General features: G+C 38.3%; 1 protein-coding gene across 6 annotated transcripts in view; it reads right to left on the bottom strand.

The window, feature by feature from the left end:
- The window catches only part of CEP120 (centrosomal protein 120), a 78,788-nt gene extending 54,302 nt beyond the window's left edge, over positions 1 to 24,486 (bottom strand). Inside the window, exons 1-6 of one of the 6 annotated variants that reach the window (XM_027099195.1) lie at positions 24,234 to 24,486; positions 23,677 to 23,757; positions 19,838 to 19,994; positions 17,949 to 18,063; positions 14,690 to 14,831; positions 4,621 to 4,769 (exon numbers count right to left, since the gene is read on the bottom strand). In XM_027099195.1, coding sequence (XP_026954996.1) covers positions 4,621 to 4,769; positions 14,690 to 14,831; positions 17,949 to 18,063; positions 19,838 to 19,994; positions 23,677 to 23,725 — 612 coding nt within the window. In that variant the 5' untranslated portion in view covers positions 23,726 to 23,757; positions 24,234 to 24,486. Of the gene's footprint in view, positions 1 to 4,620; positions 4,770 to 8,955; positions 9,068 to 14,689; positions 14,832 to 17,948; positions 18,064 to 19,837; positions 19,995 to 23,676; positions 24,111 to 24,233 lie in introns of those variants that run through there. The other 5 variants (XM_027099183.1, XM_027099201.1, XM_027099179.1 and 2 more) reach the window with 5 other exon arrangements.
- Between the last annotated feature and the right edge of the window lie 1,052 nt (positions 24,487 to 25,538).

The raw sequence follows: 25,538 nt of genomic DNA, 5'->3' as shown, positions 1-25,538 counted from the left end.
AGTTTCCTTAAAAAACTAAAAATAGAGCAACCATACGATCCAGCAATCCCACTCCTGGGCATATATCCAGAGAAAACCATGGTTTGAAAGGATACATGCACCCCAATGTTCACTGCAGTGCTGTTTACAATAGCCAAGGCACGGAAACAACCTAAATGTCCATTGACAGATGAATGGATAAAGAAGATGTGGTACACATATACAATGTAATACTACTCAGCCATTAAAAAAAATGAAACAATGCCATTTGCAGCAACATGGATGGACCTAAAGATTATTGTACTAAGTGAAGTAAGTCAGACAGAGAAATACAAATATCATATGATACCACTTATATGTGGGAAAAAAATGATACAAATGAACTTATTTACAAAACAGAAACAGATCTGCAGACATGGAAAATAAACTTACGGTTAGCAAAGGGGAAAGGTGGGGGGGAAGGGATAAATTGGGAGTTTGGGATTGACATATACGCAGCACTATATTTAAAACAGATAACCAACAAGGACCTGCTGTATAGCACAGGGGACTCTGCTCAGTATTCTGTAGTAACTTAAGTAGAATATATATATATGTATGTATGTATAACTGAATCATTTTGCTGTACACCTGATACTAACACAACATTGTAAAGCAACTACAGTCTAATACAAAATTAAAAAAAAAAAAGAAAGGATATCTTCCATACTAGGAGTGTTATTTCTCAAAGCTGGTAGTTTCCTGGCTATGTGACATGAAGACATGGGATGCTTGTCCCATAAAATGCAAAATACCTTTTAACAGACCTTTAATGTTTGCTAGCACATTGTTAAAAGTAACAGACTATAAGTAACTGACATGTTCTGCAACAGGAGATGGCTTAAAAATATTATAGTTATCAAACAATATGGCTCCTAAATAATGATATAGTGACATGAAAGTTACCTAAAATATTTTTAGGTCAAAAAAACTTACAGGACAGTTTGTAAGTCTGTAAGTTTGTGAAAATAAAAGTACTAACCACTTAGATTAAAACAACCCAGTACTGAGCACATAGTAAATAGTCAATAAAGTTATTTATTTTATATTAAACATATTTTATATACAAAGCAAGTTATTACTTTAATCCTATACTTTAAAATGTATTTGTTTGATTAGATTTTAATCATGTAGATTTATATTTATTGAGAGCCAACACCTATACACTTTTAGTTGTTGAGAGTGCAAATTCTGGAGTAAGCCCCGACCCTCAACTTTGGTTCCACCAATGGCTTGCTATGAGACTTTAGACAAGTACTTAATCACTCTGTACCTCCATTTCTCTTAGGGTTCTTGGAAGGATTAAAAGAGATAATACATGTTCACGTCTACAAGTCGGCCTAGCACACAGTCAGCTATTATGTGAATGGGAAAATATCTGAGGAAAAGAATATACTGCTCTTATGGGTGATTATTTCTGAGGAGTTTAATTAAAAGAGACTTTCATTTTCTTTTACTTTCTTCCATAGTTAGAAAGCAATAAAAATTTTAAGAAATGAAGATAGCCCTTTTATATTTCATAGCACATTTAATTCTAAGTAATTCCCACTAAGAGAAGAGATGCTTTTAAAAATCCTTTATCATCCTTGGATTTAGAAACAGGTTTTTTGCCCTAATTTCAATATTTAAAAAGGAAGCAAGATTATCACAATCCAGTATTCTTACTCTAATTTCATTCCTGCGTTCTACTACTTTATAGTATCAATGTTCTCAGTCACTTGTTTGCATCTGAAAGGTATGTTTGTTTATTGCTAGATGCTTTCTCACACTACCTTTGACTAGCTTGAGAAGAAAAAAACTAAACTATTTTTTAAAATCCTTGGCTTGTCCATAAAGAGTGAAAAAAGCAAACAAGTAATACTAAGCAGTATCAAGGGATGAATAAATTATTGGGCTTAATTTTTTGTGTTTTAAAAAATTATTGTAAAATACACATAACAGAAAATTTATCATTTTAACCATTAAAAACTGTACAGTTCAGGAACATTAAGTACATTCACAATGTTGTGCAACCATCACCGCTACCTAGTTCCAGAACTTTTCCATCACCCCAAACAGAAACACCAGAACCACTGAGCAGCCACTCCTATTCCACTCCCCCATAACTTCTCCCTCCCCTGGTGACCACAAATCTGCGTTTTGTCTTTATGGGTCTGCCCATCTGGATATTTTATATAAATGGACTCATACAGTATGTGACCTTTTGTGTCTGGCTTATTTCACGCAACATGTTTACAACATTCATCCTTGTTGTAGCATGTATCAGTACTTCATTTCTTTTATAGTTAAATAATACTCCAGAGTGTGTGTGTGTGTGTGTGTGTGTGTGTGTGTGTGTGTGTGCATGTGTATTTATTTATTTTGTTAATCTATTCATCCATAAATGGACATCTGGGTTATTTCTGTGATATTCTGGGATACTGTAAATAGTGCTGCTATGAACATTTATGTACAAGTTTTTATTTGAATACCTTGTTTTCAATTCTTTTGATATATACCCAGTAGTGAAATTGCTGGGTTCTATGGTAATTCTGTTTAATCTTTTGAGGAACCTACTTGGCTTAATTTTTATCAGAGATAGCAAATAGCTTGCCAGACATCAATCTGTTTTTTTATTTTTAACTAAACTGAGTGACTTGTCCTAAAAAGTTACTTTGTATTACCAAGAACTGTATTAGTTTTAGTCGTGGATTCAGTAGGTCAATTACCCACAAGCTTTCACTATATAAATATAGGTTCACACATACAAACTACATGTTAAGCACATTAGTTTTATCTCATTCCTCATGCACACCCACAAGGCTGGTACTACTGCCACCATACAACTGAGAAAATTCAAGTCTGAGAAAGGTTAAGTAAATTGCCTAAGTTAAAGAAGCCAGTAAGTAGTGAGAATTAGATTCCAACTCAAATTGATCTTACTCCAAAACCCCTTCAGAGACAAGAGAGCAAAATATGGGAACAAGAGAATGTGGAGAGTGACCATATGGCCAGAAATTCCTAGAATATTTACTAGCTAAAAAACTTTCTCAAAACTTGGTTTCCTCATCTCAAAAATGAAAATAATCCCCTAAAGTTGTGCTAGGATTAAATACAACATTAGCAAAGTAGTGAATACATACCTATTTCACAAAACATAACACAAGTAAAATTATGCCTTCCTAGGGAGTTGAAAAAATATTTTTAAAAATAAAGTAGCAATTTAAAATACTTTGCAGGTATTTAATAATAACACAGTAAAAACACAGTAAACTCACTATCTAATGTGTGTTCTGATGTGGTTAATGAACAAACAGTGGACATCTAGCTTCCCCCCCAACCAGGGTGGCATATTAAGCCGGGGCAATCCACAAGCAGAGCTTTTTGAAGAGAGGAAAAAAAGGAAATTGATGGAGAGAGACAAAATCACATACATATAGTGTCAATGAGAAAATGACAGTACCAAATTGGGAGAGAAAAAGCTCAAAGAATACGTATATATAAAAAGTACTTTTTGTAGTGGGCATGAATTCAGTGTGACAGAGCTAAACACATTTCCTGAGAAAAATCTTTACCTGATAGATCTTATTAAGATTTAGTGTGGTCACTAACTCATATTTCACTTATGAATGCGGATTATCTGGGAAATGTATAACACTAAGGAAGTGAATAGTCTGATAAAAAATTTAAAGTCATAAGCCATATTCTCTATTTTTTAAAGTATTAATTTATTTCAGGTGCTATAGATCAACATAATGTCAAAAAATCTGGACTCGATCCTGAAAAGGACAATGAAATAACAGCTACTTTTGTGTTGTACCAATGCTGGGAGGAAGCAATCGGCAACAGGCCCTGAGCATCCCTGCACATTCTTGCTGAGTGTAACAAGAATGCAAGGCCCTGACCACTCTTACCCAGGCCATCTCCCAGCGTTGTTTATGCAGCTCATAACTTTCATAAAGCAACGTGTCTTCCCAGACAAAGACCTAGACTACTTACAGTAAAAGTCGTACATTCCCTAAGTTCTGTGTTCCTCAGCTGTGATACGCTCCCAATGAGTGTGGAGCAACCACCTGAGCCCCTCTATGTCACCTCCATGGGACTTGGGATAGGGGGAACTGCAAGCAATATGCTGATATTCATGTTGCTTGCTGTGCTAAGAGTAGTACACTCCTTTCTCTCTGACCCAAGAATCTTCTGTCTTCTGGCAGTATGTAGGCTAATTTGTTAGTGTGTAAATAAGGTAAAATCTAATCCCAGACCTGACAGCTATTAAGGTCTGACTGAGACAATGTTCCCAACATTGTATATTTCTCCAAAAAGTAAAGTATTTAACACTTAGAAAAAAATCATTTCATAACAGTCTTTACAATGTCACACAATACAATGTGAAACAATGCTTATTTATGGTCTTTCTTCTAAATTCTAAGAGATTTAATTTATTCTCTTACTACCAAGATCATCCCAATTTATTCTTTTCCTAAAACAAAAATGCTTTCTGATATGAAAGAAAACATTTTTCTAAATTATTTTTGTAAGTCTACTTGCAAGTCTTTTTAATACCTAAAAGACAGATTTTAAAAATAAAATGTTTTCAAGTTCTTCATGAATCACTCATCTCACCTGCTCCAACTGGGTGGCGAATGCTATGGTCACGGACATCATGAAGAAGTCAGTACAATACTCTGCTGGTCCAATCTGATGATAGCCTCCCTCCTCATTCAGCACCGCCACAATGTCCTTTGCGTCAAGTCCAGACAGGCCGGCAGGTACTTTATGGAAAAAAACACAATTAAACTACATTGTAGTTTGCCATAAACCATTATAAGATTTTGAAAGCTGGTTATACTTTTTAATTTACTTGGCAGTTTTCACAGATACAGTTAACATCTCAGTAAGGTTTCCTTTGATTTCAATTTAATAAACCATGTAGAAAAGGTATCACAGGTTGCCCCAAGGAAGTAAATCTAAACTGCGAACTGAAAAATAAGTAAAACTTGGCTAAAAAGAGCAAGGTGACTAGATAGAGAATGAGGGAGTGGAAAATGGTGTTCTAGGCAGAAGAAACAATATATACAAAGACACTGAAGCAAGAGAAAGCATGTGGTTAGAGAACTGAAATAGATATGGCATGCTGGATCATAGACTGAGAGAAAGTGGGGAGAGGCCGTATCATAAAGAGCTTCCTTGAACACCATGCTGAAACATTTGGATAGTTTTCTAAGAATAAGAGAAAACAATAAAACAATTTTGAGGAGAGAAGAGCTATAATCAAATAGGCTTCGTTATGAAGAGACTGGAGAGGGACAAGGATTTTTCAAAACTGATTAATGAAAAAAACAAAACTACACAAAACTAAAATAATAGACAATATTCAGTGTCAGGGAGATTGCCAGCAGGTTGGCACTCTCCACGTTGGTAGGTACAGACTAGTACAACCTTTTGGAGGGTAATATATCAGGGCTTATCAAAATTTTATATATGCATACCCTGTAAACCAGCAATCCTCGACTCCTTCAGGAGTTAAGCCAAAAGAAATGTGCTTACAGTAGCACTAGCTAAAAATAGTTTAATGGTTAAGAGTATAGACACTACATTCACATAGACCAAAGTTCCAACCCTAGTTCTGTCATTCAGTAGTTGTATGGGAAAATTATATGATCTCCTTTAGTCTCCATTTTTCCTTCTGCAAAGATTTTACAGTGTTGTTGAGAGGATCAAATTAGATAACAAAAGCACTTAGCACAGTACCTGACAATTAAGTACTTTAATAAAGGTAGCCATTAAATAGTAAGGTCAGCAGAGCTTAAGAGGTCAAAATACTAACTATGACAGGTCTCGCATTATCAGAAAGGGAGAACACTAGGATAAATCTTGTGGTGTAGGATTAAAAGGATTGAACGTGTCAATGTGAATGTATGTTGTTCAGTATATATATGGGCAAATCGATATATAAAGTATATATGTATATATACGTGTGTCTGTGTAAATGTATCCATGTGTCTGCGTGTGTATGTATACATACATGGGAACAACACCCCAACAGCACACCTAGCAGCTGGATCTTGACTTGTAAACATCATTCTCTTCTAAAAAGAAGCAGGGCTCCTTAAAGTAATGGCTGAATCCAGGGCTGAGATAGGAAAATTATTTGATGAACCTGGACCATCTTCTTATACCAGGAAAAAAAAAAGCTCAAAGAGACTTCCCTGGTGGTCCAGTGGTAAAGAATCCGCCTTCCAATGCAGGGGATGCAGGTTGGATCTCTGATCAGGGAACTAAGATACGACATGCTGCGGGGCAACTAAACCTGCACACCACAGCTACTGAGTCCACGCACTCTAGAGCTCGTGCACCACAACTAGAGAGCCCATGTGCCGCAACTACTGAGCCGGCGCACTCTAGAGCCCGCACCACGACTGGAGAGAAGCCCGCGAGCCACAACAAAAAATCCTGCATGCCACAACGAAGATCCCATGTGCTGCAACTAAGACACAACACAGCCAAATAAATAAATAAATAAATAAACAGTTTTTTAAAAAAGCTCAAAGGATTATTGAGATCATAAAAAGGAAACAGAAGCAGCTTGAAGGGGTTCTCAATGCCCAAATCTGGGACAAATAATGATGGCTAAAGATTATAACCCGCTAAATAAAGAGAAAACTGTCAAGTCCATACTTAGGCAATACAAATAAGTGAACAAATTGAAGGTATAATGAAGAATAAATATTTTTCTAATTTTCTAAATCTTCCCCACAAAATATTTATTAAGTACAAAAGAAAACAAGAGTTTATAGTTGAGAACACAGACACACACCACCATAATCAAGTAATCAAGTGAACATAATCAGTAATGAGACTACATCAAAATAGTGCGCCACCTGATAAGATGCAATGAGAACAGAGCATCTTAATAGGCCTGCCAAAGATGCATAACCAAAATCTAGTACCAGACAAGCCCAAACAGTACAGGGGACACAGCCTCACCAAGACTGAAACCTAATCACAAGACTATAGAATGCTTCCCCTCCCCCTTACCGCTATATTACTAAAAGTCTATTTTCCTTTACCCAGTATATCATGTCCATCTTTCAATAAAAAATTACAAGGCACACTAAAAGGCAAAAAAAAAAAATCCATAATCTACACTTCAATCTTAGGAAAACAGAAAAAGAGGAGCAAATTAAATCCAAAGTAAGCAGAAGAAGAGAAACAATAAAAACTAGAGCAAAAATCAATGAAATTGAAAACAGGAAATCAATGGAGAAAAAATTTAACAAAATCAAAACCTGGTTCTTTGAAAAGATCAATAAAATCAATAAGCATCTAGCCAGCCTAAGAAAATAAAGAAGACACAAATTACTATTAACAGAAATGAAAAAGGGGACATCACTACAGATTCCCATGGAAATTAAAAGTTTAATAAAGGAATGCTATGAACAACTCTATGCCCACAAGTTTGATAACCTAGATGAAATGGACAATTCCTTTCAAAAACACAATCTGCTAAAACACACACAAGAAGAAACAATCTGAATAGGCCTATATCACTTAATGAAATTGCATCAATAACTTTAGAGAACAGAAAACACCAGATCCAGATGGATTCACTGGTGAATTCTACCTAACATTCAAGGAAAAAATTATACCAAGGCTCTACAATTTTTTTTTTCCACAAGACAGAAGCAGAGGGAATACTTCCTAATTCATTATATGAGACTAGCATTATCCTAATATGAAATCCAAGCAAAGACATTACAAGAGAAGGAAACAACAGACCAATATCTCATAAACATAGATGTAAAAATCCTCAACAAAGTATTAGCCAATAAAATCAACACAATGTGTAAAAAGAACTATACACCACAACCAAATGGATTTATTCAAGGTACACAAGACTGGTTCAACATTCAAAAAGCCATTAATGTAATCCATCATGTCAACAGGCTAAAGAAGAAAAACCACATGATTGTGTGAATACATGCAGAAAAAGCATTTGACAAAATCCAACACTCATTCATGATAAAACACTCTGCAAACTAGAAATAGAGAGTAACCTCCTCACCTGATAAAGAACATCTACAAAAAATCTACAGCTAACATCATACTTAATGGTGAGAAGCTTTCCCACTAAGATCAGGAGTACGGCAAGGATGTCCCCTTTCACTACTGCTTTTCAATAGCACACTGTAAGTCCTCGCTAATGCAGGAACACAAGAAAAGAAACAAAGTCATGCATATTGGAAAGAAAGACACAAAACTGTCTTTGTTTGCAAGTAACTGTAGAATGACCATCTATGGAAAGACCAAAAACAAAACAAAAAAAACCTACTACTGGAACTAATAATAAGCAATTATAACAAGGCTGCAGGAGACAAGGTTAATATGCAAAAGTCAACTGCTTCACTACAGACCAATAATAAACAAGTGGCATTTGAAATTTAAAATACCATTTGCAGAAAATTAACCACCACGGAGACAAGATGGCAGAGTAGGGGATGTAAGCTCACCTCTTCCCAAAAAAACACCAAAATCACAGCTAACTGACGCACAACCATCAACAAAAAAAATGCTGGAACCTACCAAAAAAGATATCCTACATCCAAAGATAGAGAAGCCACAAAGACAGGGTAGGAGGGGCGCAAACTCAGTAAAATCAAATCCCATTCCCCCTGGGTGGGCGACCCACGAACTGGAAAATAATTATGTCACAGAGGTTCTCCCACAGGAGTGAAAGTTCTGAGCCCCATGTCAGGCTCCCCGGCCTGGAGGTCTGGCATGGGAAGGAGGAGCCCCCAGAGCAAACTGGCTTTGAAGGCCTGTGGGGTTTGATCGCAGGAAATCCACAGGACCGGAGGAAACAGAAACTCCACTCTTGGAGGGTGCACACAAGGTCTCAGGCACACCAGGACCCAGGTGAAAAAGCAGTGATCTCATAGGAGCCCGGGCCAGACCTACCTGCTGGTACTGGAGGATCTCCGGGAAAGGCGGGGGGCAGCTGTGGCTCACTGCAGGGACAGAGACATTGGTGGCAGTACTTCTGGGGAGTACTCATTGGCGTGAGTTGTCCTGGAGACTGCAATTTTCTCCCCAAGATCTGGCCCCACCCAACAGCCTGTAGGCTCCAGTGCTGGGACACCTGAGGCCAAACAACCAACAGGGCAGGAACACAGCCCCACCCATCAGGAGACAGGCTGAGTCTTTCTGAGCCCACAGCTTCCCGCTAAACAAATCCCTTGACACAGCCCTACCCACCAGAGGGTCAAGACCCAGGCCACCCACAAGTGGGCAGGAAACTCCCACCAGGAAGCCTGCACAAGCCTCTTAGTTGGGCCTCATCCACCAGTGGGCAGAAAACAGAAGCAAGAACTACAACCCTGCAGTCTGTGGAACAGAAACCTCAATCACAGAAAGTTAGACAAAATGAGATGCCAGAGGAGTATGTCCCAGACGAAGGAACAAGATAAAACCCCAGAAGAACTACTAAGTGAAGTGGAGATACACAATATACATGAAGAAGAATTCAGAGTAATGATAGTAAAGATGATCCAAGATCCCAAAAAAGAATGAAGGCAGAGACTGAAAAGATACAAGAAATGTTTAATAAAGAGCTAGAAGATCTAAAGAACAAGCAAACAGAGATGAACGATACAAGAACTGAAACAAAAAGCCCACTAGCAGGAATCAATAGCAAACTAAATGAGGCAGAAAAATGGATAAGTGAGTTAGAAGACAGATGGTGGATATATTGCTGCAGAACAGAATAAACGAAAAAAAATGGAAAGATATGAAGACATTCTAAGAGACCCATGGAACAACATTAAAGGCAACAACATTCTCATTACATGGGGTCTCAGAAGGAGAAGAGAGAGAGAAAGGGCCCAAGGAAACATCTGAAGAGATCATAGGTGAAAACTTCCCTAACAGGGGAAAGGAAACACTCAAATCCACAAAGCGCAGAGAGTCCCAGGCAGGATAAACCCATGGAGGAACACGGGCCAATATCACTGATGAACATAGATGCAAAAATTCTCAACAAAAAACTGGCAAACCAAATCCAACAATATATTAAAAGGATCATACACCACGATCAAGTGGGATTTACCCCAGGGATGCAAGGATTCTTCAATATCTGCAAATCAATCAGTGTGATACACCACATTAACAAACTAAGGAATAAAAACCATATGATCATCTCAAGAGATGCAGCAAAAGCTGTTCACAAAATTCAATACCCATTTATGATTAAAAGCTCTCCAGAAAGTGGGCACAGAAGGAACTTACCTCAACATAATAAGGGCCATATATGACAAACCCACAGCTAACCATTCACAATCAGGAACAGCTGAAAGCATTCCGTCTCACCACTTTTATTGAACATAGTTTTGGAAGTCCTAGCCACGGCAATCAGAGAAGAAAAAGAAATAAAAGGAATCCAAATTGGAAGAGAAGAAGTAAAACTGTCACTGTTTGCAGATGACATGATACTATACATAGAACATCCTAAAGATGCTACCAGAAAACTACTAGAGCTCAACGATGAATTAGGTAAAGTTGCAGGATACAAGATTAATAGAGAGAAATCTCTTGCATTTCTATACACTAACAATGAAAGATCGGAAAGAGAAATTAAGGAAACAATCCCATTTACCATCACATCAAAAAGAATAAAATACCTAGGAATAAACCTACCTAAGAAGACAAAGATCTGTACTCTGAAAACTATAAGATGCTGATGAAACAAATCAAAGATGTCACAAACAGATGGAAAGATATACCATATTCTTGAACTGGAAGAATCAATATTGTCAAAATGACTATACTACCCAAGGCAATCTACAGATTTAATGCAATACCTATCAAATTACCAATGGCATTTTTTGCAGATCTACAACAAAAATTTTTTAAATTTGTATGGAGACACAAAAGATCCCGAAGAGCCAAAGCAATCCTAAGAAAGAAAAACAGAGCTGGAGGAATCAGGCTCCCCAACTTCAGACTATACTACAAAGATACAGTAATCAAAACAGTATGGTACTGGCGCAAAAACAGAAAGATAGATCAATGGAACAGGATAGAAAGCCCAGAAATAAACCTACGCACCTATGGTCAATTAATCTTCGACAAAAGAGGCAAGAATATATAATGGAGAAAAGACAGCCTCTTCAATAAGTGGTGCTGGGAAAACTGGACAGCTACATGTAAAAGAATGAAATCAGAACATTCTCTAACACCATACACAAAAATAAACTCAAAATGGAGTAAAGACCTAAATGGAGTAAAGACCTAAACCAGATACTATAAATCTGTTAGAGGAAATCATAGGAAAAACACTCTTTGACATAAATCGCAGGAATATCTTTTTCAATCCATCTCCTAGAGTAATGGAAATAAAAACAAAAACAAAAACAAACCAATGGAGTAAAAATAGAGCAACCATATGATCCAGCAATCCCACTCCTGGGCATATATCTGGAGAAAACCGTAACTTGAAAAGACACATGTACCCCAATGTTCACTGCAGCACTATTTACAATAGTCAAGACATGGAAGCAACCTAAATGTCCATCCACAGATGAATGGATAAAAAAGATGTGGTACATGTATACAATGGAATATTACTCATTAAAAAGAATGAAATAATGCCATTTGCAGCAATATGGATGGAGACTATCATACTAAGTGAAGTCAGACAGAGAAAGACTAATATGATACCACTTATATGTAGAAATTTTAAAAATATGATACAAATAAACTTATTTACAAAACAGAGACTTACAAACTTAGAGACTCATGGTTACCAAAGGGGAAAGGTGGGGAGGAGGGATAAATTGGGAGTTTGGGACCGACATATACACACTACTATATTTAAAATAGATAACCAACAAGGACCTACTGTATAGCGCAGGGAACTCTACTCAATATTCTGTAATAACCTAAATGGGAAAAGAATTCGAAAAAGAACAGATATACGTATATGTATAACTGAATCACTTTGCTCTACACCTGAAAGTAACACAACATTGTAAATGAAATATACTCCAATATAAAATAAAATTTCTTAAAAATGTACCATCAAAAAATAAAATAAAATACCATTTATATTAGCACCCAAAACAATTAAATACTTAGGAATAAATCTAACAAAGCATGCAGAAGATCTATATGAGGTAAACTATAAAACTGTGATAAATAAAATCAAAGAAGAACTAAATAAATGGAGAAATATTCTATGCTAATAGGTCAATTCAATACTGTCAGGATGTCAGTCCTTCCCAACTTGATCTATACAATCAATGCAATCCCAATCAAAATCCCAGAAAATTATTTTGTGGACATGGACAAAACGATTCCGAAGTTTATATGGAGAAGCAAAAGACCCAGAACAGGCAACTCAACATTGAAGAACAACAGAGTCGGAAGACTGATAATACTCAACCTCAAGACTTAGTATAAAGCTACAGTAATCAAGACAGTGTGGTACTGGTGAAACAGACACAAAGATCAGTGAAATAGAATAGAGAGACTAGAAATAGACCAACATAAATACAGTCAACTGATCTTTGACAAAGTAGCAAAGGAAATACAATGGAGCAAAGATACTCTTTCAAAAAGTGGTGCTGGAACAACTGGACATCCACATGTAAAAAAAAATGAATACAGAAACAGACCTTAAAACCTTCACAAAAATGAACTCAAAATGGATCACAGGGCTTCCCTAGTGGCGCAGTGGTTGAGAGTCTGCCTGCCGATGCAGGGGACACGGGTTCGTGCCCCAGTCCGGGAAGATCCCACATGCCGCGGAGCGGCTGGGCCCGTGAGCCACGGCCGCTGAGCCTGCGCGTCCGGAGCCTGTGCTCCGCAACGGGAGAGGCCACAACAGTGAGAGGCCCACGTACCGCAAAAAAAAAACAAAAAAAAACAAAAAAAACCCCACCAGATCATAGACCAAAGTGTAAAGCACAAAACTTTATTAAATCCTAAAAAGACAATACAGGAAAAACCTGGATGACCTTGGGTATGATAATGACCTTTTAGATGTGACACTGTAGGTACAATGCATGAACGAACTGATGAGGTAGATTTCATTAAAATTTAAAAACTTCTGGTCTACTAAAAACAATGTCAAAAGAACGAGAAGACAAGTCACAGACTGGAAAAAGTATTTGCAAAAGAAACATTTGATAAAGGACTGTTATCCAAAATATAAAAAGAACTCTTAAAATGCAACAAAACAAAACACACAACCAATTAAAAAATGGGCAAAAGACCTGAACAGACACCTCACTTAAGAAGATATACTGATGGCAAGTAAGCACATGAAAAGATGTTAACATCATTTATTACTAGAGAATCGCAAATTAAAACAATGAGACACCACTACACATCTATTAGAATGAACAAAATCAAAAACAGTGACAACACCAAATGCTGACAAGGACATGGAGGAACAAGAACTCTTATTCACTGCTGGTGGGAATGCAAAATGGTAGTCACTTTGGAAGACAGTTTGTTGGTTTTTTACAAAATTAAATATATTCTTACCATATACTCTTACAGTTTGGCAGTTTCTTATAAAACTAGGCATGCTTTTACCAGATACAGTAATCACGCTCCTTGGTATTTACCCAAATGAATTGAAAACTCAGGTCTGCTCAAAAGCCTGCAGAGATGTCTGTAACAGCTTTATTCCTAACTGCCCCAACTTGGAAGCAACCAAGATATCCTTCAGTAGCTGAGTGTTTAAATAAACAGTGGTACATCCAAACAATGGAATATTATTCAGCTCTAAAAAGAAATGACCTATCGTGCCACAAAAAGACACAGAAGAAACTTAAATGCATATTACTAAGTGAAAAAATCCAATCTGAAAAGGCTCCATGCTACATGATTCCAACAATACAACATTCTGAAAAAAGCAGAACTACGGAGATAGTAAAAAGATCAGTAGTTGCCAAGGGTCAGAGGGGCGGGAGGGATGAACAAGCAGAACATAGAGGATCTTCAGGGCAGTGAAACTATTCTGTAGGAGACGCCAATCATGGATATGTGTCCTTACACATTTGTCAAAACCTATACAATACCAAGGACAAACCCTAATATTAATTATGGATACTGGGTGATCATGATGTGTCAATGTGGGTTCATCGATTTCAACAAATGTACCGCTCTGGTGGGAGATGCTGATAGTGGTGGGGAGGACTGTGTGTGTATGTGGATATCTGGGAACACTTAGTACTTCCCACTCAATTTTGCTGTGAACCTAAAAATGCTCTAAAAAAAAAGGTTTATTAATTTAAAAATAAAGGGGAAAAAAAATGAAGGTTTTCTTAAACTAAAGCTGAGTTAACAGAGACCAGCATAAGCATTTTTGGCTATCCTGCACTCATCCTAGGAAGAAAATTTTCCTAAATAGCTATTTTTATAAACAATATAAAATTCTGTTTTGTTCTGTTATACATATCAAATAAAGAAAAGACAATCTTTCCCTATTTCTAATTTTTGTAAACAAGAGATAAGAGCAACAAGCGTTCATGTGTAACAATGTCCCAACGTTTGTCTGCTGCTCTAGAGTAAGATCAGTTTACACTCCTGCATTTATCTTCCTATAATACCTCCTCCCCTCCCTTCCTCAAGTTCCAGTGCACAGATGTAACTTCTCAGAGAATAACCTTACAGATGATGTACAAACCTCTTCCATCTCGAGGAGGGGCTCCCTTTGCTTTAAAACTATCCACTGGTGCCTTTGTATCCGTTTCCAAAGCAATGCTTATCTGTATCTCAGACTTGAACTTGGTGTATTTATTACTCAGCAACTGGTACCATTTTGGTGCCTAGAGAGTAACAACAAAACAAAATAAAAGCAAAACTCCTTAATTGTTAATAGGAAATATACAGTAGGTGGGAAATGTTTTATAAGGTTCTAAATATATTTCCTGTAGTTTCTCAGTACTTTCTCCTCTTTTAAAGTATTTTCTTTCCCCATTTTCCTCAAAAGAAATTAATCCTGCTTAGGAAACTAACTGAATTTCCTCGTGAAAAAATTAAGTATAAGTTTAGATTGCCTTCTTTGTTTCTACTCCTATGCTTCAACAGGTGATAATATATTAAAGAGGAGGAAACCCAGTATGTGTATTTCTTTCTATCTTCACTCATATCCCTAATCTCACTTCATCCCTTATAACAACAACAACAAAGACTATCAACTTTCCATTCCTAACCCCTAATTTTTCACTTTTTCTGTTATACGTTTTCTGCCTGCCACATTTCTGCTTTGTTCTGTTTATACCAAATCAGAAAACGAAAAGCTTAGTGTTAATAAAAATACTAACAAAATACTTAAGTAAGGTCTAATGGTAGAGTTCTGGGTTATGAACCATGTATTTGACTGAAACTGAAATAGAAAGGGTTTCTCACAGAATGAGGTATCCTAAATTACCTGAATAGCCACCTCCTCCCCCAAACCGCAAGGTCACCTCAAGAATTCTAATACCGAAATCAAAATCTCATGGCCCAAGACCACGTGTATCATTAGTGAAGGGGCACCATTTCAATACGTGTAAACAGCATTCTTACTCTGACCACTGTAATATAAAGGCATAGGAACTGGTGCTTATAGTGATCAAAACCAAAAACTGCAGCTTTATATTCAAATTATGTTTGTAAGTAAAACAGAGTGAACTAGCGCACAGGTATTTAAAAAAATTCCACAACCAAGTTTTTTTAAAGGCAAAAACTCAGTTTGTTGCTGTATTTCTTATGACAGATATTTTCTAATCTTAAGTATATAAGCCTGGAAAAAAAGATTTTTAGCTGTTCACAGGATCTATGATATATTTTTGTTATTAACTCAGAAAAATAAATCTAGGCTCTTCTGTTTGTGTTTATTTATAGAGAATCAATTTATCTTGAAATTCAAATATTCTACTATCCAACTTCAAATATTTCTTCTGCTGGCAAACAGAAGACATTAAACAAGACAATATTTGGTTTTCCCAAAACTAACATAATTTAAAAAAATTTCTCGGGGGCTTCCCTGGTGGCACAGTGGTTGAGAGTCCGCCTGCCGATGCAGGGGACACAGGTTCATGCCCCGGTCCAGGAAGATCCCACAGGCCGCGGAGCGGCTGGGCCCGTGAGCCATGGCCGCTGAGCCTGCGCGTCTGGAGCCTGTGCTCCGCGACGGGAGAGGCCACAACAGTGAGAGGCCCGTGTGCCGCAAAAAAAAAAAAAAATTTCTCCTTAACTTTGTTCACCAATACGATGACAAACTGCCCTAAAGGACTAGACAAGGGGAAAAGGAACACCAAAAGCATTTAGAGGCATGATCTCAGCTCAGATATCCTCCTCCTGAAAGGATTTACCTTCTCTTTAACCAAAGCAACTGTAGAAGTAATCAGGGTCTAAGCTTAAAGAAGGAAAACCTTTTTCAGAACTTGGGGGCAGAGAGGTGATGAGTACCTAAAGATGGAGGAGAAACAAGTCCTCTTTTAAAGCAGTTCAGTTTCTTTTGAATAATTCCAAATTTGGGCCAGGTTGACTGGCTCATTTGCAAATACAAACATCCCCTTGGAGATATTGTAAGTTCAGTTCCAGACCACCACAGTAAAGTGACTATTGCAATAAAGTGAGTCACACAAATTTTTTGGTTTCCTGGTGCATACAAAAGTTATGTTTACACTATCCTGTAGTCTATTAAGTGTGCAGTAGCATTATGCCTAAAAAAACAATGTACATACCTTATTTAAAAAGTACTTTATTGCTAAAAATGCTAACCATCATCTGAGCCTTCAGTGAGTCATAATCTTTTTACAATAGTAACATCAGAGATCACTGATCACAGATCACTGTAACAAATATAATAATGAAAATGTTTGAAACATTACAAGAATTACCAAAATGTGAGCAAATGTTGCTGGAAAACAGCCCCAACAGATTTGCTTGACATAGGGTTGCCACAAACCTTCAATTGGTGTAAAAAAAAAAAAGTATCTGTGAAGCACAATAAAGTGAACTGCTATAAAACAAGGTATGCCTCTATCGTTGCTATCAGTACCAAAAATGTTAGTAACAGGTAAATTTTTCTTCACAGAATCCTAATTTAAGATTCAAGTCAATTGAGGACTTTAAAAATAAAAGAAATTTTTTTTTTACTTTATTTTCTTAAGAAAGTTGGACCAGAAAAAAGTCATTAGGAAAAACTGAAAGTTAGAATTTCTAAAGTCAATAACACACAAAAAAGGTTCTAAGATATTTTAAAAGACATAAGAAGCATTTTCAATAACAAAAAGCACAGGAATCAAGACCCCGAGTTGTTCTTCCTTCCTGTGGTGGGAGTACTATTTACATAACAAGTGTCTTTCAAGAAATTCCCTTCCTCTAACCACTACATAAGGAATGCAAGGAGCGGGAAGCAGGGAAACCAGTTAGAAGGCTACTATTAAGACAGCCAAGGTAAGAAGCACAGATAGTGGCTTAAATTGAAATGGCAGTGTGAAAATGCAGAATAGCAGATGGATCAGGAGGGAAAACCAACTGCAAAGGGTGGCCAAGGAGGCCAGGAAAGGGACGTGTCAAGGAAGACTTCTATACTTCTAGCTCCCCTAACTGGTAGGAGGGTGGTGACCATCCACTGAAGCAAGGAACTCTAAAAGAGGTACACCTTTGAAGGTGAAGTGCAGGAGCTGAACGTGTTAAAGGTAATAGCAACTTGAACACAGATTTGAACTCAGAGAGAAGTTTCTTTGAGAGAGATGGTTCTAGGCCAAAAGAATGACCAAAAGGTCAGGATTTTCTAAATCAAATTCATCATAAGAACTAAGAACTACCATATTGGCTCAAGCCCATCATCTATTAGGTCCAATATTCCATGTTCTTTCCATCAATCTGTTATCTATTGAATATAACCAACTGTTTACATAATCAGTAACAAAACATCAAAAGGTCAGTACCTGCTTTGTTTCTTGAGCAGTTCTTAGGTCTAGAACAATGTAACCTATAGTTTCCCTGGAGGAAGATAAAGGATCCAAGGCAAAACAATGGAGTTTGATAGGAGTACGCTGTAGCCTGCAACATAACAATTTATGTGATAAATAAAATCGCTTTTGCTTAATACTGAACTTTTTATTAGCTTTGAAAAAGCAGCCTACTACTATCAAGACAATTATAATTTTGTTGGATAACCTATATCTGTTCTATATTTTCTGAAAAACTCTTCAACTGGCGTAATTATTAATTATGTCTACTTATCTATACACCAACTAAAGTAATATACAAAACATGTCAAAAATTTTAGTCTCTCATCGAAGAAGCTAACATCTAGATCAATGTTTCTCAAGCTTCTGTAACATACAAAACTCTTAAAGTCAAAAATTACCATGAATTTTCAAGATTGATTTTAAATTGTCTTTCTTAGACTGTCACACACACATAAAGCTTCAAATACACACGCGTATATGCTTATAGCTCTTTTTGTTGCTAAAAAAATGAAATAAACTTAAGAATCAAATGTCATATCACAAATTATTAAAATTAAGTTAACAACAATTCAATTTACTAGATGATAAGGTCATATAAGCATGACCTTCACTCGTATAACATGGCTTCTTTTGAGTCTGGAACCCCTATACTGGCCACTCATATAGTAAGCTGATTGGATTTTGCCACCACTGTCATCTAATGGAATGACTATGAAACCTGCACTTGGCACAAGATCATCATTTCTATATTTAATTTATCTGTGTTATTTTCTCAGTCTACAAAATACAGAGTGCTACCACTCTGCACTAACACAATTAGATACACAACCACCAAGGCAGGCACTAATATATCAAGTCTCTGTCTGAGCAGATATTACAGAAGGCACTGAGATGAAATACAAAATTCTAATATCCTCTAGGAATTTGATACCCTTTCAAATAAATCCATGGACTAATCTAACAATAGAAGAAATTAAATTTCTCCTTGCTTTCATTTTTTAAACTTGGTACTTTTATTTCATTTAGTACTAAGAAAGAACAAATATTAAAGAGATTCTATGTTCCCCAGAGGAACCATATTTTCAATTCTTTTTAAAATAAAAGTATTAGTGTTCTTGCCTGCTCTGGTCGTAATAGTTCATGAAATAAGAAGAAGCTATAACAACTTTAAATATGTTTTATATACCAATAAAGTATTTAGAGGTCTAAAATCAAGTGTAAAATTAGAAAGAATACCTTATATAATTACTACATATATATATATATATATATATATATATATATATCTCCTTGGCAAGCCAGGTAAAATATACAATAAATTTATTAATAAAAATTACAGTGGGGCTTCCCCGGTGGCGCACTGGTTGAGAGTCCGCCTGCCGATGCAGGGGACGCCGCCGGTTCGTGCCCCAGTCCGGGAGGATCCCACATGCCGCAGAGCAGCTGGGCCCGTGAGCCATGGCCGCAGAGCCTGCGCGTCCGGAGCCTGTGCTCCGCAACAGGAGAGGCCACAACAGTGAGAGGCCCGCGCACCGCAAAAAAAAAAAAAAAAAAAAAAAAAAAAAAGCTTAGCTCTGGAGTTGAACTGGCTGCTGGGCTCTACCACGGTCCAGCTGACTGACTTAAGGCAAGTTACTTAACCTCTTAGTCCTCAGTTTTCTCATCTGTAATACGGGGGAAATAATACCTACTTCATAGGGTTAGTCTGATGTTTAAATGAATTACTGTTGCAAAGTACTTACAAATTTCCTGACACATTAAAAAACCACTCAACAAATATTACTATTATCTACTTAGAGATATATATGTATTTATTTATAACAGACTGAAAAAGAGCCAAACAAGTTGAAAATAACAGTCACCTGTGCTGATGAAGTGCTTTCCTGTCAATTTCCCAGGCTAACTCAGTAGCAAATTCTGGCTGGTCAGTATGGTCCACAGGATCAGTAGCCAACTGTTCTCCATCAAACTTTGCTTCTACTACAAGCATATGTTTTGGACGTTTGGGGAAATGGCGACCTAGAAAAAAAGACTGTACAGGTTAACCACAAGTGTACAAAAATCAAATATGATCATTTAGCATGTGTTTTAAAAACTGACATATGTTAACAGTGGTTGACTTGTATAGTCCATAAACTACCTCACTAGCACATACTCACAGATACACTCAAATTCATGATTCATAAAAAACATTTATCAAATTGAAAGCTATAATTAATAAATTAGTGCTTCTCTAACACTAATGTGCAATGAATTACCCAGGAACCCTGTTAAAATGTAGATTCTGGTTCAGTAGGTCTGGGGTGGGCCAGAGAGTCTGCATTTCTAACAAGATCCCAGGAGATGTCCATGGTGTTGTCCTTGGTTCACACTGTGAGCAGCAATGATCTTAATAACATTTGAATTAAAGAGTTAAAAATGTGATTACACCAATTTTAGATATTACGATACCAGTACTTAATATAGAACAGTTAAATCATCTGGAGAGTTGAGAAATAAATTAGCAAAAACAAATTCACCTGCATCTTAATTTTCCTGCTAACACAGTTAAGAATACTTTACAAATTAGCCAAAGGAAAATAAACACATTTATTCATTCATGTTATTTTCAAGGACAATGTTGTATATTATCAAGAAATCTTAAAATATTCTATCTACACATTACTGTCCATTTGTACTGCCTGACCTCATTCCTTTACTGTTTGTTGAAGGCATATTCAAAGTCGGGTATACGCCAGAAAATGGGATGCAAAGAGTAAAACAGAGTATTTGTTCTTGAGGAATTGAGGGTCTAGTGGAAAGAGACAAACTTAAAACACTGAAAACAGAAAGTTAAAAAACTAAGAAAGAAGCACTAAGAGTCTTACAGCCAACATGTTTCCAGGTCTGGTGAGGGGGATTTCGGTGAGCGGGATTTCAGTTAGGGGAGTTTTAACCACTGTTAAGTAAATACATCCCTGCTGCTACTCACCCTGCTACAAGCCACTTAGTAAGAAATTAAGCTGGCCAGAAAGAGCTTGATTGCAAACCTGTGAGTTTCAACCTGATGTTCTCATTTGAAACTCCCTATTAAGAGTCTTACCACACATGGCATGGCTCTCCCAATTAGCACTAATTGGAGGCCTCTCGCTGGACCTCATTTTCAGCTGCTCTGAAAGATCACTAAGTTTCCCAAATGAATTTCATATATGTCAAAAAACCCTGTATTTTCAGACTATCCTAACTACAACCTCCAATAAACTTGAAAATAGAGGATAAGCAATAGAACAAACAGGTCCCTGCCTCGTCCCAAAGACAATGAATACCTTGAGAACAGAAACGCTGTCATTTTCGTCCTTGGAATCCAGTAAATAGCCCAAAGTTTGCTCATAGTAGAAAGCCAATCATTTTATTTTGAATAAAGGGCATTTCTAGAAATGTGGTCAAGAAATTGCAAGCAGCTCAATATAGTTGAAGGACTGGGAACACATGAACATATGGCAGGAGGGGAGATGAGGCTGAAAAGATAGGCAACAGGTCTACCATAAAGGGCCATGTACGCCACTCTTAAGTACAGACCTTACCCCTCAGCACACCGAAGGATTTTAAGAAAATTAGATTGGCACTTCAGAAAGGTTATCCCCAGACAGTAAGGTGGACACTAAGTGTTTTCTGAAAAGAAAACATTCATGAAACAGATTACTGAGACGATTACTACAGTAGATTAGGTGGATAATGACGGCCCAAAGCAAGACACCCAGAATGGAAACTCATTCATTTAAAAGTTTATGTGAAGCACGTACTATTATTTTAAAAATAAAATCAACACTCAGTGACCATTTATAAGTTGGGGATGGAGAGGGAACGCAGGAAGATGATGACTCCCAGGGTCTTGGCTTGATGCAACAGTGTGGTTACAATGAATGAAAATACAAACACAAGAGGAGGAACAGTTTGGAGGACCGTGGGCCAGTTTTAGATATGTTTGTAGCAACCCCTAACTGACCTTCCGGACTCCAGGTTCTCTTCCCTGCATGCTGCTACTAAAGTACATTTGCAAAAAAACTCTTTCCTACTTAGGAATATACACTGGCTCCCTATTTTTTAGAACATTAAACCTAAATTCCTTGGCTTTCAAGGTCCTCCAAGGCCTATTCACTCTATCTGTACAAGCTTATTTCTTACCACAATATTCCTGAATATTCACCTTCCTTGGGTCTGGTCACCTTGCTGACCTCTTCACTGTTCCACCCACCATGCTCAATCCCACAGTGGCCTGGGTTGTCCAATCTCCCGGAATGACTTTCTTCTATCCTCGCTTATCTAAAGCTTACCTACCACTCAAGGCACTTCAGCCATCATCCTCTCCCACCTCCAAAACCTGCATTTACAGCCTGTATCATTTATTTTTATTTTATTTATATTACATCCCAACATATGTCCTGCACATTAATTTGATCTCCCCAAGGAGACAGAACCCTACAACCTTGAAGGGAGAGAGCACTTGACATTACTGTTACCTCATAGCATGGGCACAGTTCCAAGTCCAAAAGCTTACGTTCACCAAATTACAATGGGATTTCAGTCGTATGTCTTTAAACAGTCAGTAACCTAACAGTTAAATCTGCCCCAACACTAAAGCTTCTGGTCAGTCTTCTCTTCCAAAACTCAAAATTTGGGTTTGTAATGTTTTCTTTCCTCTCACCACCCAAATGGTGCCAGGTCTCCACAAGATACCTCCCACGGCAGGGCAGGGGTCCCCAGCCATTCCTCTCACCACTCAAGATGACGTCTTCGCGTCATGTTATTCAAAACCTATCCTCAATTTACCTATCAACTCCTATACCCTCCACTTTCCTGCAACCTGCTCTCCAACCACACTGAACTCAAGCAATCAAAGAACATGCCTTGTTTTTCTATACCTTAAACACGCCACTGGCTCTTCCCTTTGCCTGGAATGCCCTTCCTTCCTTTCTTTGCGCCTGACAAATTTCTAATCATCCTGTAGGACCCAAATAAATGTCACTTCCTCTGGGAAACCTTTCCCAGCTCTTCCCCAGACAGAGGTGGTCATTCTCTCTTCCACATCATGATGAATTATTTGGATTATTGTTCTCCATGCTACTCCCTTAGCTTTTAGAACCAGAACTATTTTACTCTTCCATTCCCAGCACAGTGCCTGACACTCAGTGAGTCTCCAAATAAACAATTGTCACTCATTCAACAAACCAAACTTCGAGGCATGTGTAATAGACCCTCTCGACAACTGTAGTCCTCTACGTCCCCCGTCAAGAGCTGTAAAGGGAACAGCCACCGCAACACTTCTGAAAATGCAGGAAACGTGTACTCGAGTCAAAGTAAAGTTCTCACCAATGGTACTACCAGGAGATTGCTGAACAGAACGTGCTTTCCAGGCACACTTTCGGCTCATAATATACGTCATCGACGTGCTGCCTCTGATGGAAATCGTTTTTCCAACATTCTCTGGGTCTACGGCTAGTCACGCTAAATATCACCTATCCCTAAGAGCTCTCACACTCCCTTGGGGGATTTTTAAATCAACTGGCCAATAGACCTCACTGTGTACAACTTTGAAGAAGTCTCTGGGGACGGCACAAGCAAAGATGACAGAGTTTTTCAGGTTAATAAAGCCTCGGTCCCATACTACTCTGTTAAAATTCAGGAAGCAGCAGTCGCAAACGCCAAGTCCCGGGCCACTCACCTTCTAGGATGGACACGACGATGAGCAGTTGGTCGGACTTGGAGACCATGGTCGCGGTCGGCGGCCCGCAGGCGGGGTCTGCTGCGAGGAAAAGGAGCCCGGCTGAGTGGCTGGCAGCCCGCGACCCCCGGCTGGACTCCCGCCGAGGCTCCCGCCACCCGCCTGCGGCCCGGGACACCCGGACCCCGCTCTGCGGTCCGCCTGCAGCGCGCCCGGCTCCCCGGCCCCGGGCCGCCAGTCCACCCGCAACCCGGCCCCGACTCAAAAGCCGCTCGGCCACCCGGCCCGGCCTGTTTCCAGGGAGACGCTAGTCCGCCGCCTGAGGACCTTTTGCCGCCTGCGTAGCAGTTTTTTAAACGCCCGGGTAGCCGCCGCGGCCGCCGCCGCGCCCCGCTTCCACCTAGCAACCACGCCCGCAGGCCCACAGCCTGGGCGAGGCTGGAGGACAAAGGGTCATAGAGACCAGGGCAGTCGAGGATAGAACGCCCCTCAGCCCGCTTCGCCTCCTACCGTTTTACGCAAAGTTCCAGAGGCCTGAGGAGAAGACTAGCCATTACCTCACAGCGCCCCCTGCTAGCCGGACGAAGGAAAGCGGGCAATTTGGTGGAGACCAACTGCGCAGGCGCACTACTGCAGTAAACGCTTCCGGAAGTTCCCCAGAAACGAAAGTGGATTTGTTCTCTGCTTTACGCCCTAGACACAGCCTGGGAAATATATCAATAGAGATTACAAAAAAAAAAAAAAAAAACTAGCTCTGTTCAGGCCCTCATTGTCAATACTGCTTAAGATTTAAGTCACATAAAAATAATGATTTAAGTCTGAACTCTAAAATCAACTAAAATTGTCCTCGCGCGGCTGCTCAAGTTTCCATGCTTTGTAAACAAGTAGCGTCAATACGGTAATTGCTGTAAACTGTTGGCGATGACGTAAGCTCTCTGAGAATTTCCTGTCCAGTAAAATTTACCCTAAAACAAAAACATTGTCACGTGGGCCGGGGAATTAAAGGTATACGTGCTTCTACCCCCTGACGACAAAGTAATGAGCAAAGTCAAGACCAGAATAAAGAAGGCATCTAAAAGCTGTAAACCGACATTTTCCTCTTTCTACCCCTTCTTCCCCACACACTTCAGCCTTTATTTTAGAAAACATTAGAAATCTTTCGGAGGGCACCTAGTTTGAAACGATCTTGGGCGGGATAGGTGGGAGGGAGGAGGAAGAGAGAATAATTTCCACTCCTTCACCCCAACTCAACCCCGACCTCCGCTTTGTGCCCCAAAGAAAAGGAGGATGTGGAGACCACACTACTTCTAAGACCCTTTCAGGCCCCTTCAGAGCCCTCCCTGATAGAAAGCATTATGCAAAATAATATCAAAGTAGTGATCTACTTTGGGTTCATCATTGAACAATACATTCCCTTGCAGAAAATGTCAAACAGACTCAAAAGTAGGTAGAATAGTATAATGAACCAGCAGGTACTCAGAACGCAGCTTCAGAAATTGTCAACTAAAGACCAATCATCTTCATCTGTTGCAGAGGAGCAGGGATTTGAAGGAAATCCCTAAGGTCATATCAATTCATCTCTTTCAATATGTACCTCTAAAAGAAAGATTTTTTAAAATATCTTAAAATATTAGATACTTAACCACAATTGCATTATTACACCTTAAAAGTTAACAATAATTCCTTAATACAATTAAATATACACTGTTCAAATTTCCCTGATTGTCTCATAATTTTTTTTCAGTTGGTTTGCTCAAATCAGGACCCAGACAAGTTCCAAAACACAATGTATTTGGTTGATCTATCTCTTGCCACTTTTAATCTGTAGGTACTCGCCTCCACTTTTTTTTTTTCCTTGAAAC

This window comes from Aethalodelphis obliquidens, unplaced genomic scaffold (assembly GCF_003676395.1).
Source record: "Aethalodelphis obliquidens isolate GAN/ISIS:26980383/991018 unplaced genomic scaffold, ASM367639v1 scaffold4, whole genome shotgun sequence".
Lineage (NCBI taxonomy): Eukaryota > Metazoa > Chordata > Mammalia > Artiodactyla > Delphinidae > Aethalodelphis > Aethalodelphis obliquidens.
This window is presented reverse-complemented; position numbering and strand designations above follow the sequence as displayed.